The 12,630-nt window shown below is 41.2% G+C and overlaps 1 protein-coding gene across 2 annotated transcripts in view; it reads left to right on the top strand.

The window, feature by feature from the left end:
• MRAS (muscle RAS oncogene homolog) overlaps window positions 1–12,630 on the top strand; it is a 35,218-nt gene that overhangs the window by 18,832 nt on the left and 3,756 nt on the right. Inside the window, exon 2 of one of the 2 annotated variants that reach the window (XM_069732657.1) lies at window positions 5,858–6,069. The exons of the other annotated variant lie outside the window; for it this stretch is intronic. Coding sequence (XP_069588758.1) covers window positions 5,877–6,069 — 193 coding nt within the window. The 5' untranslated portion in view covers window positions 5,858–5,876. The remainder of the gene's footprint in view (window positions 1–5,857; window positions 6,070–12,630) is intronic. 2 annotated transcript variants of the gene reach the window in all.

Genomic DNA, 12,630 nt, shown 5'->3' with positions numbered 1-12,630 from the left:
TATAGCGGTATAGGAGGCATATGATATCCAATAGCTTTATAGCGGTATAGGGAGGCATATGATATCCAATAGCTTTATAGCGGTATAGGGAGGTATATGATATCCAATAGCTTTATAGCGGTATAGGAGGCATATGATATCCAATAACCTTATAGCGGTATAGGGAGGCATATGATATCCAATAGCTTTATAGCGGTATAGGGAGGTATATGATATCCAATAGCTTTATAGCGGTATAGGAGGCATATGATATCCAATAACCTTATAGCGGTATAGGAGGCATATGATATCCAATAACTTTATAGCGGTATAGGAGGCATATGATATCCAATAGCTTTATAGCGGTATAGGGAGGTATATGATATCCAATAGCTTTATAGCGGTATAGGAGGTATATGATATCCAATAACTTTATAGAGGTATAGGAGGTATATGATATCCAATAGCTTTATAGCGGTATAGGAGGCATATGATATCCAATAACTTTATAGCGGTATAGGGAGGCATATGATATCCAATAGCTTTATAGCGGTATAGGGAGGTATATGATATCCAATAGCTTTATAGCGGTATAGGAGGCATATGATATCCAATAACCTTATAGCGGTATAGGGAGGCATATGATATCCAATAGCTTTATAGCGGTATAGGAGGCATATGATATCCAATAGCTTTATAGCGGTATAGGAGGCATATGATATCCAATAGCTTTATAGCGGTATAGGAGGCATATGATATCCAATAACCTTATAGCGGTATAGGGAGGCATGATATCCAATAGCTTTATAGCGGTATAGGGTGGCATATGATATCCAATAGCTTTATAGCGGTATAGGAGGCATATGATATCCAATAGCTTTATAGCGGTATAGGGAGGTATATGATATCCAATAGCTTTATAGCGGTATAGGAGGCATATGATATCCAATAACCTTATAGCGGTATAGGGAGGCATATGATATCCAATAGCTTTATAGCGGTATAGGGTGGCATATGATATCCAATAGCTTTATAGCGGTATAGGAGGCATATGATATCCAATAGCTTTATAGCGGTATAGGAGGCATATGATATCCAATAGCTTTATAGCGGTATAGGAGGCATATATCCAATAACTTTATAGAGGTATAGGAGGCATATGATATCTAATAGCTTTATAGCGGTATAGGGAGGCATATGATATCCAATAGCTTTATAGCGGTATAGGAGGCATATGATATCCAATAACCTTATAGCGGTATAGGAGGCATATGATATCCAATAGCTTTATAGCGGTATAGGAGGCATATGATATCCAATAACTTTATAGAGGTATAGGAGGCATATGATATCCAATAGCTTTATAGCGGTATAGGGAGGCATATGATATCCAATAGCTTTATAGCGGTATAGGGAGGTATATGATATCCAATAGCTTTATAGCGGTATAGGGAGGCATATGATATCCAATAACTTTATAGCGGTATAGGAGGCATATGATATCCAATAGCTTTATAGCAGTATAGGGAGGCATATGATATCCAATAACTTTATAGCGGTATAGGAGGCATATGATATCCAATAGCTTTATAGCGGTATAGGGAGGCATATGATATCCAATAACTTTATAGCGGTATAGGAGGCATATGATATCCAATAGCTTTATAGCAGTATAGGGAGGTATATGATATCCAATAACTTTATAGCGGTATAGGAGGTATATGATATCCAATAGCTTTATAGCGGTATAGGGAGGCATATGATATCTAATAGCTTTATAGCGGTATAGGAGGCATATGATATCCAATAGCTTTATAGCGGTATAGGGAGGCATATGATATCCAATAACTTTATAGCGGTATAGGAGGTATATGATATCCAATAGCTTTATAGCGGTATAGGGAGGCATATGATATCCAATAACTTTATAGCGGTATAGGAGGCATATGATATCCAATAGCTTTATAGCGGTATAGGGAGGCATGATATCCAATAACTTTATAGCGGTATAGGAGGCATATGATATCCAATAGCTTTATAGCGGTATAGGAGGCATATGATATCCAATAGCTTTATAGCGGTATAGGGAGGTATATGATATCCAATAGCTTTATAGCGGTATAGGAGGTATATGATATCCAATAGCTTTATAGCGGTATAGGAGGTATATGATATCCAATAGCTTTATAGCGGTATAGGAGGTATATGATATCCAATAGCTTTATAGCGGTATAGGAGGCATATGATATCCAATAACTTTATAGCGGTATAGGGAGGCATATGATATCCAATAGCTTTATAGCGTTATAGGGAGGTATATGATATCCAATAGCTTTATAGCGGTATAGGAGGTATATGATATCCAATAGCTTTATAGCGGTATAGGAGGCATATGATATCCAATAGCTTTATAGCGGTATAGGGAGGTATATGATATCCAATAGCTTTATAGCGGTATAGGAGGCATATGATATCCAATAACTTTATAGCGGTATAGGGAGGCATATGATATCCAATAGCTTTATAGCGTTATAGGGAGGTATATGATATCCAATAGCTTTATAGCGGTATAGGAGGTATATGATATCCAATAGCTTTATAGCGGTATAGGAGGCATATGATATCCAATAGCTTTATAGCGGTATAGGGAGGTATATGATATCCAATAGCTTTATAGCGGTATAGGAGGTATATGATATCCAATAGCTTTATAGCGGTATAGGAGGTATATGATATCCAATAGCTTTATAGCGGTATAGGAGGTATATGATATCCAATAGCTTTATAGCGGTATAGGAGGCATATGATATCCAATAGCTTTATAGCGGTATAGGGAGGCATATGATATCCAATAGCTTTATAGCGGTATAGGGAGGTATATGATATCCAATAGCTTTATAGCGGTATAGGAGGCATATGATATCCAATAGCTTTATAGCGGTATAGGGAGGCATATGATATCCAATAACCTTATAGCGGTATAGGAGGCATATGATATCCAATAACTTTATAGCGGTATAGGGAGGCATATGATATCCAATAACTTTATAGCGGTATAGGGAGGCATATGATATCCAATAGCTTTATAGCGGTATAGGAGGCATATGATATCTAATAGCTTTATAGCGGTATAGGAGGCATATGATATCCAATAACTTTATAGCGGTATAGGAGGCATATGATATCCAATAACTTTATAGCGGTATAGGGAGGCATATGATATCCAATAGCTTTATAGCGGTATAGGGAGGTATATGATATCCAATAGCTTTATAGCGGTATAGGAGGCATATGATATCTAATAGCTTTATAGCGGTATAGGAGGCATATGATATCCAATAGCTTTATAGCGGTATAGGGAGGTATATGATATCCAATAGCTTTATAGCGGTATAGGAGGCATATGATATCTAATAGCTTTATAGCGGTATAGGAGGCATATGATATCCAATAACCTTATAGCGGTATAGGGAGGCATGATATCCAATAGCTTTATAGCGGTATAGGAGGCATATGATATCCAATAACCTTATAGCGGTATAGGGAGGCATATGATATCCAATAACTTTATAGCGGTATAGGAGGCATATGATATCCAATAACTTTATAGCGGTATAGGGAGGCATATGATATCCAATAGCTTTATAGCGGTATAGGGAGGTATATGATATCCAATAGCTTTATAGCGGTATAGGAGGCATATGATATCTAATAGCTTTATAGCGGTATAGGAGGCATATGATATCCAATAACCTTATAGCGGTATAGGGAGGCATGATATCCAATAGCTTTATAGCGGTATAGGAGGCATATGATATCCAATAGCTTTATAGCGGTATAGGAGGCATATGATATCCAATAGCTTTATAGGGAGGCATATGATATCCAATAACCTTATAGCGGTATAGGAGGCATATGATATCCAATAACTTTATAGCGGTATAGGGAGGCATATGATATCCAATAACCTTATAGCGGTATAGGGAGGTATATGATATCCAATAGCTTTATAGCGGTATAGGAGGCATATGATATCTAATAGCTTTATAGCGGTATAGGAGGCATATGATATCCAATAGCTTTATAGCGGTATAGGGAGGCATGATATCCAATAGCTTTATAGCGGTATAGGAGGCATATGATATCCAATAACCTTATAGTGGTATAGGGAGGCATGATATCCAATAGCTTTATAGCGGTATAGGGAGGCATATGATATCCAATAGCTTTATAGCGGTATAGGAGGCATATGATATCCAATAACCTTATAGCGGTATAGGGAGGTATATGATATCCAATAACCTTATAGCGGTATAGGAGGCATATGATATCCAATAGCTTTATAGCGGTATAGGAGGCATATGATATCCAATAGCTTTATAGAGGTATAGGAGGCATATGATATCCAATAGCTTTATAGCGGTATAGGGAGGTATATGATATCCAATAGCTTTATAGCGGTATAGGGAGGTATATGATATCCAATAGCTTTATAGCGGTATAGGGAGGCATATGATATCCAATAGCTTTATAGCGGTATAGGAGGTATATGATATCCAATAGCTTTATAGCGGTATAGGAGGCATATGATATCCAATAACTTTATAGCGGTATAGGGAGGCATATGATATCCAATAGCTTTATAGCGGTATAGGGAGGTATATGATATCCAATAGCTTTATAGCGGTATAGGAGGCATATGATATCCAATAACTTTATAGCGGTATAGGGAGGCATATGATATCCAATAACTTTATAGAGGTATAGGAGGCATATGATATCTAATAGCTTTATAGCGGTATAGGGAGGCATATGATATCCAATAGCTTTATAGCGGTATAGGGAGGCATATGATATCCAATAGCTTTATAGCGGTATAGGAGGCATATGATATCCAATAACTTTATAGAGGTATAGGGAGGCATATGATATCCAATAACTTTATAGAGGTATAGGAGGCATATGATATCTAATAGCTTTATAGCGGTATAGGGAGGCATATGATATCCAATAGCTTTATAGCGGTATAGGAGGCATATGATATCCAATAGCTTTATAGCGGTATAGGGAGGTATATGATATCCAATAACTTTATAGCGGTATAGGAGGCATATGATATCCAATAACTTTATAGCGGTATAGGGAGGCATATGATATCCAATAACTTTATAGCGGTATAGGAGGCATATGATATCCAATAACTTTATAGCGGTATAGGAGGCATATGATATCCAATTGCTTTATAGCGGTATAGGAGGCATATGATATCCAATAGCTTTATAGCGGTATAGGAGGCATATGATATCCAATAGCTTTATAGCGGTATAGGAGGCATATGATATCCAATAGCTTTATAGCGGTATAGGGAGGTATATGATATCCAATAGCTTTATAGCGGTATAGGAGGCATATGATATCCAATAGCTTTATAGCGGTATAGGAGGCATATGATATCCAATAGCTTTATAGCGGTATAGGGAGGTATATGATATCCAATAACTTTGCTTTATTTGTGAACCTCCGTCGATCCTTTACTTTTCACCATGAATTTTCTCTTTTGCAGGTTTTCCTGACTCTGTAAAGATCTCGACCACAATAGAAATAGGACGTGTTCACACGGCGCAGGCAGATGGCGGTTTTTTGGCACCGTTGCTGCGCTGTGAGAACCTCACATTATTAATGTGTCCTCATGCTACGGTATTGCCTCGGTAATCGGCCATCGGGCAGGGTCCGGCCTTCACCAGGAGCCGCGGATCTCATCGTCTTTGTGCCGTTTCTCGCTGGTCTCTCGTAGTCGCGTTGTGTAATTTTCCTTTAACCCTTTCCGCCATCTGCATCCGGCTGCTAACACTGTGACTAATCGTCTCGGTCTCTGCAGGAACCGTACTGAGGACAAGATGGCCACCAGCGCTGTCCTGAGCGACAACCTGCCCACCTACAAGCTGGTGGTGGTGGGCGACGGGGGCGTGGGGAAGAGCGCGCTCACCATCCAGTTCTTCCAGAAGATATTTGTGCCGGACTATGACCCCACCATAGAGGACTCCTACCTGAAGCACACGGAGATCGACGGACAGTGGGCCATTCTGGACGGTGAGAGAAGTGACCCCAAATCACAAGGCGGGCGTCCTAGAGGGGAACTGATAATTCGGGGGGATTTGCCTTTGAAGATGGATAGTTGTTAGAATGTGATGGGTCTGGAAGGGTTGTCATAGGGTTTTCCAACAAAGTCAGATCCATTACGTGATCGGTACAAGGGACGATATTAGCGCCTTCCAAGCTTCAATCCCAAAGTGTCCTGAAATCATTTGCAGATTTGTGTGTGTGCAGAGAAGAACATGGTCCACGGGGTGTACAGCAGTCGGCAGCATGGAGTTTCACTTGCTCTTTACATGTTTTGTGCTGACTTTGAGTTGCGTCATGTTTTGTACTCTAGTCACACCCAAAGCTGCGTTCTCCATTCTGCTGGCAGTCACCCAGAATCCATCAGCACTTTACAGAAACGATGCTTTCTGCAAGACTGGAGCCCAATGTGGAACTCTCCGCAGCCCAGAAGTGCGTCCTGACCCTGAACCAGGGAGTATTGCAATGGTGACAGCTTTGGGAGGGACTGGAGTATAAGATCTCTGCATTTCTGAACATATGTACAGAGCTTCAGTGAGAGCCCTGTGGCAGGGGCGGTGATTGACAGGCTGTCAGTGTGGCTGTCGCTTTCCTCCCCCTGCCAGTCTGCCGCTCATCACCACCTGACAACTCTGCTCACATTCCCCCACTTATCATCGCTTCCATGTCGCCGCTCACTACCTGCGGGATCCGAGCCCCCGACGATAAGACCTGGGGTAACGCTGACACAAATCTGCTATGTTTTGTGTTTTTATTCTCCCCACCCCTGTGATACTTTTATAAAGCAGAGTTACTATAGAAGTTCTGCAAATAACTAATAAACGGCTTTAGTGTCTCATTTACAAGATCTCTGCTTGTTGTCAGTACCATGGAGCATTTTTTTGTTACATCCTGGGAGGTAAACACATCAGTACAAACCCTGCTCCTGTCCTGAAAGTTTGTTACATTGTATCAGTCTGCTATCCAGGCAGCTCTACTCCATACTATTGTACCAGAACTTCACCTGTAGATGGAAAATGATCTAACTATACATTGTAAAATATGTAGCTGAGCGTGTAATGCTGGCAGATGGGTTTTCTGATTTGCCAGCCGAATTATCTTGGAATACCGAGTGCACGTTGTGTTCTGATTCCCCATTTTAGAGAACGCTGCTTGGAATGGACGGGAACAATGTTATTTATATACAGGGGGGAAAGACCCTCCTAGATGAAGGTTTGCTATCGTTTTATTCAGTCCATGCGATCTTCTGTGAGTTACACACCTCTGACCCCGGCCTGATACATTGTAACAAACTATCAGAACCGGAGAGCGAATTCTGCTGTGGACTGGATACATTGCAGCTAAACCTGCGTGTGTTCGTTGTTAACTTGACCACAACCAACAATCCTACAGTTAAGAGACTTCAGGGTAAGAACTTTCTCAATTTTTCACTAATCTATGTGAAACACTTCAATCCTGACTCCCATGTGAGTTTGCCCTTGGGATGACGCTGACCGCAGGGTGTTCCGCATTGATGGGGAGACCAGCTCAGGGTTGAGAGGGTTAAGTCTGCTGTTCGTTATAAGGTGAACATGCCAAGATGCCGTCAGTTTCACATTTTTAAGTTCTCCTTTTTATCACAACCGCTCCTTAATACGTCATCACAAGTCCGGCCGCACCCTGCGGTGACCTGTGCTGGCAAGTAAAGAGCCGCCTGTGCTGCAGATTGTGTAACATCCAGAGACGAGCGGAAGGATCTGATCCATCTGCAGCAGGGACATAACAAATACACAGGGGCCGAAATTGGCCGCCACTTAGTCCAAGCTCTTAATCTTGATATTTATTTAAAGAATGTCCACAATTCAGGAGGTTTTTCCTGATCACATATAAATATGAAGTTTCTCATAAGGAAACAAACTTAAAATGTTTGTCCCACGAACAAAGTGCATATTAATAGATCTTAGAATAAAATATTGGAACAGTATAGTATGTTATGCCACAGCAGTAAGAAGCAGATGGCCTAATGTAAATATGTAATGACAAAGGATAAAAAACCTTGAATAACACAGATAATATTGTGATGAAAACACAAGTATCCCCTCCCCCCCCCCCCAGTAACCTCCACACTCATGGTATAATGACCCTATGGTGACCCCATCACAGTATGATCCTCCAACTATAAATCAAGGTAGCCCTCCATACAGTGTAATGGCCCCGCATAGCCCTCCATACAGTATAATGGCCCTGTATAGTTCTCTGTACAGTATAATGGGAAGTATAGCTCTCCATCCATACAGTGTAATGGCCCTGTATAGTTCTCCATACTGTGTAATGGCCCCGCATAGCCCTCCGTACAGTATAATGGCACCACAGTCATCTGTACAGTATAATGGGCCTCACATAGCCCTCCATACAGTATAATGGCCCTACATCATGCTCTATACAGTATAATGGCCCTGTATAGTTCTCCATATAGTACAATGACCCTGCATAGTCCTCCATACAGTATAATGGCCCTGCATAGTTCTCCGTACAGTATAATGGGCCCCACATAGCCCTTCATACACTATAATGGCCCTGCATCATGCTCTATACAATATAATGGCCCTGTATAGCTCTCCGTATAGCAAAATGGCCCTGCATATTTCTCCATACAGTATAAAGAGCCCCACATAGCCCTTCATACATTATAATGACCCTGCATCATGCTCTATACAATATAACGGCACTGCATAGCTCTCCATTCAGTATAATGGCCCTGCATAGTTCTCCGTACAGTATAATGGGCCTCACATAGCCCTCTATACAGTATAATGGCCCTGTATAGTTCTCCGTACAGTATAATGGGCCCCACATAGCCCTCCATACAGTATAATGGCCCTGCATAGTTCTCCGTACAATATAATGGGCCCCACATAGCCCTCCATACAGTATAATGGCCCTGTATAGTTCTCCGTACAGTATAATGGGCCCCACATAGCCCTCCATACAGTATAATGGCCCCACGTAGCCCTCCACGAAGCAAATAGATGAAGCTGCGACTCAAGGAGAAGTCATTATGGGGGAATTCAACTACCCTGAAATAGATTGGGGAACAGAAACCTGCAGTTCCAGCAAAGGTAATCGGTTTTTGACAACTGTGAGAGATAATTACCTTTCACAACTGGTTCAGGACCCAACAAGAAGGGGGGCACTGCTAGACCTAATATTAACCAACAGGCCAGACCGCATAGCAAATATAAGGGTTGGGGGTTACTTGGGAAATAGCGATCACAAAATAATAAGCTTTCATGTATCCTTTAAAAAGATGTGTAATAGAGGGGTTACAAGGACACTAAACTTCAGGAGGGCAAATTTCCAACGGATGAGAGAGAATCTTGGTGCAATTAAATGGGACGATATCCTGAGACACAAAAATACACAAAGAAAATGGGAGACATTTATTAGCATCCTGGATAGGACCTGTGCACAGTATATACCGTATGGGAATAAACATACTAGAAATAGGAGGAAACCGATATGGCTAAATAGAGCTGTAAGGGGCGCAATAAGTGACAAAAAGAAAGCATTTAGAGAATTAAAGGAAGTAGGTAGTGAGGAGGCATTAAATAAATACAAAAAATTAAATAAATTCTGTAAAAAGCAAATCAAGGCAGCAAAGATTGAGACAGAGAGACTCATTGCCAGAGAGAGTAAAAATAATCCCAAAATATTCTTTAACTACATAAATAGTAAGAAACTAAAAAATGATAGTGTTGGCCCCCTTAAAAATAGTCTGGGTGAGATGGTGGATGAGGATGAGGAAAAAGCCAATATGCTAAATGACTTTTTTTTCATCAGTATTTACACAAGAAAATCCCATGGCGACAAAATGTCTAGTGATAAAAATTCCCCATTAAATGTCACCTGCTTAACCCAGCAGGAAGTGCGGCGGCGTCTAAAAATCACTAAAATTGAGAAATCTCCGGGCCCGGATGGGATACACCCTCGAGTACTGCAGGAATTAAGTACAGTCATTGATAGACCATTATTTTTAATCTTTAAAGACTCCATAATAACAGGGTCTGTGCCACAGGACTGGCGTATAGCAAATGTGGTGCCAATATTCAAAAAGGGAACAAAAACTGAACTCGGAAATTATCGGCCAGTAAGCTTCACCTCTACTGTGGGTAAAATCCTGGAGGGCATTCTAAGGGACGCTATACTGGAGTATCTGAAGAGGAATAACCTCATGACCCAGTATCAGCACGGGTTTACTAGGGACCGTTCATGTCAGACTAATTTGATCAGTTTCTATGAAGAGGTAAGTTCCGGATTGGACCAAGGGAACCCAGTGGATGTAGTGTATATGGACTTTTCAAAAGCTTTTGATACGGTGCCACACAAAAGGTTGATACATAAAATGAGAATAATGGGGATAGGGGAAAATATGTGTAAGTGGGTTGAGAGCTGGCTCAGGGATAGGAAACAAAGGGTGGTTATTAATGGAGCACACTCGGACTGGGTCGCGGTTAGCAGTGGGGTACCACAGGGGTCAGTATTGGGCCCTCTTCTTTTTAACATATTTATTAATGACCTTGTAGGGGGCATTCAGAGTAGAATTTCAATATTTGCAGATGACACTAATCTCTGCAGGGTAATCAATACAGAGGAGGACAATTTTATATTACAGGATGATTTATGTAAACTAGAAGCTTGGGCTGATAAATGGCAAATGAGCTTTAATGGGGATAAATGTAAGGTCATGCACTTGGGTAGAAGTAATAAGATGTATAATTATGTGCTTAATTCTAAAACTCTGGGCAAAACCGTCAATGAAAAAGACCTGGGTGTATGGGTGGATGACAAACTCATATTCAGGGGCCAGTGTCAGGCAGCTGCTACAAAGGCAAATAAAATAATGGGATGCATTAAAAGAGGCATAGATGCTCATGAGGAGAACATAATTTTACCTCTATACAAGGCACTAGTTCGACCACACTTAGAATACTGTGCACAGTTCTGGTCTCCGGTGTATAAGAAAGACATAGCTGAACTGGAGCGGGTGCAGAGAAGAGCGACCAAGGTTATTAGAGGACTGGGGGGTCTGGAATACCAAGATAGGTTATTACACTTGGGGCTATTTAGTTTGGAAAAACGAAGACTAAGGGGTGATCTTATGTTAATGTATAAATATATGAGGGGACAGTACAAAGACCTTTCTGATGATCTTTTTAATCATAGACCTGAAACAGGGACAAGGGGGCATTCTCTACGTTTGGAGGAAAAAAGGTTTAAGCATAATAACAGACGCGGATTCTTTACTGTAAGAGCAGTGAGACTATGGAACTCTCTGCCGTATGATGTTGTAATGAGTGATTCGTTACTTAAATTTAAGAGGGGACTGGATACATTTCTGGAAAAGTATAATGTTACAGGGTATATACACTAGATTCCTTGATAGGGCGTTGATCCAGGGAACTAGTCTGATTGCCATATGTGGAGTCGGGAAGGAATTTTTTTCCCCAAGGTGGAGCTTACTCTTTGCCACATGTTTTTTTTTTGCCTTCCTCTGGATCAACATGTTAGGGCAAGTTAGGTTAGGCTATGGGTTGAACTAGATGGACTTAAAGTCTTCCTTCAACCTTAATAACTATGTAACTATATATGTAACATACAGTATAATGGCCCTGCATAGTTCTCCGTACAGTATAATGGGCCCCACATAGTCCTCCGTACAGTATAATGGGCCCCACATAGTCCTCCGTACAGTATAATGGCCCCACATAGTCCTCCGTACAGTATAATGGCCCCACACAGTCCTCCATACAGAATGGGCCCCACAATTAAAAAAAAAAAAAAAACTCTGCCTGTTCCCCCTGTAGTCCGCTCTCTTCATGGTGGCTTCAGATTCTCTGCACATCTGCAATGACGTCTCGTTGCGGTGACACGTCAGACACCGAGGCAAATGATGGAGGAGGAAGAGTCAGCTGGCGCTTCTTTCTCCATTATTTAATGAATATAGTTGAGTGTGATACCAGGTGTGGGTCCTGTCTGGTGCTATGGGCCAAATATACTCACCCTGCAGGCCAGAGTCTAACGTGATCTAAAGGGTAAAATAAGGCGCAGAATCCCACATTATAACCTCCGAATAATGGAGCTTAGGCTGCACCAGTGCTCCGACCTTCCTGACAACACCTCATTTTTCAGCATATTTCTTGGGGTCTGTGACCTTTTTGTCTTTGCTCTTATATGACATCTTCACGCACTGACCTCCTGTGTATAAGCAGAAGATCACAGCAGCCAATCTGATCAAGCCAAGCTGCAATGTAAAGCATGGGGGGGATAGAGCCGCAATCTGGGCCACGGATGAGACCGTATTTAGGCTGCTTCAGTCTCTACTAGACAATGCAGCTACAATAATAACTGTGCACTAATTGTGTGAAGGGTGGAGAGGAGATAATGCAGCAATCTGGGCCTCTGCTGAGACAATATGAACATGTAGAATTCTGGCTACTTCAGACTCCATTTGTCAATGAGAAGAGCTGGAGTCACTAGAAATAACTGTGCTTA

Source organism: Ranitomeya imitator, chromosome 7 (assembly GCF_032444005.1).
Source record: "Ranitomeya imitator isolate aRanImi1 chromosome 7, aRanImi1.pri, whole genome shotgun sequence".
Classification (NCBI taxonomy): domain Eukaryota; kingdom Metazoa; phylum Chordata; class Amphibia; order Anura; family Dendrobatidae; genus Ranitomeya; species Ranitomeya imitator.
This window is presented reverse-complemented; position numbering and strand designations above follow the sequence as displayed.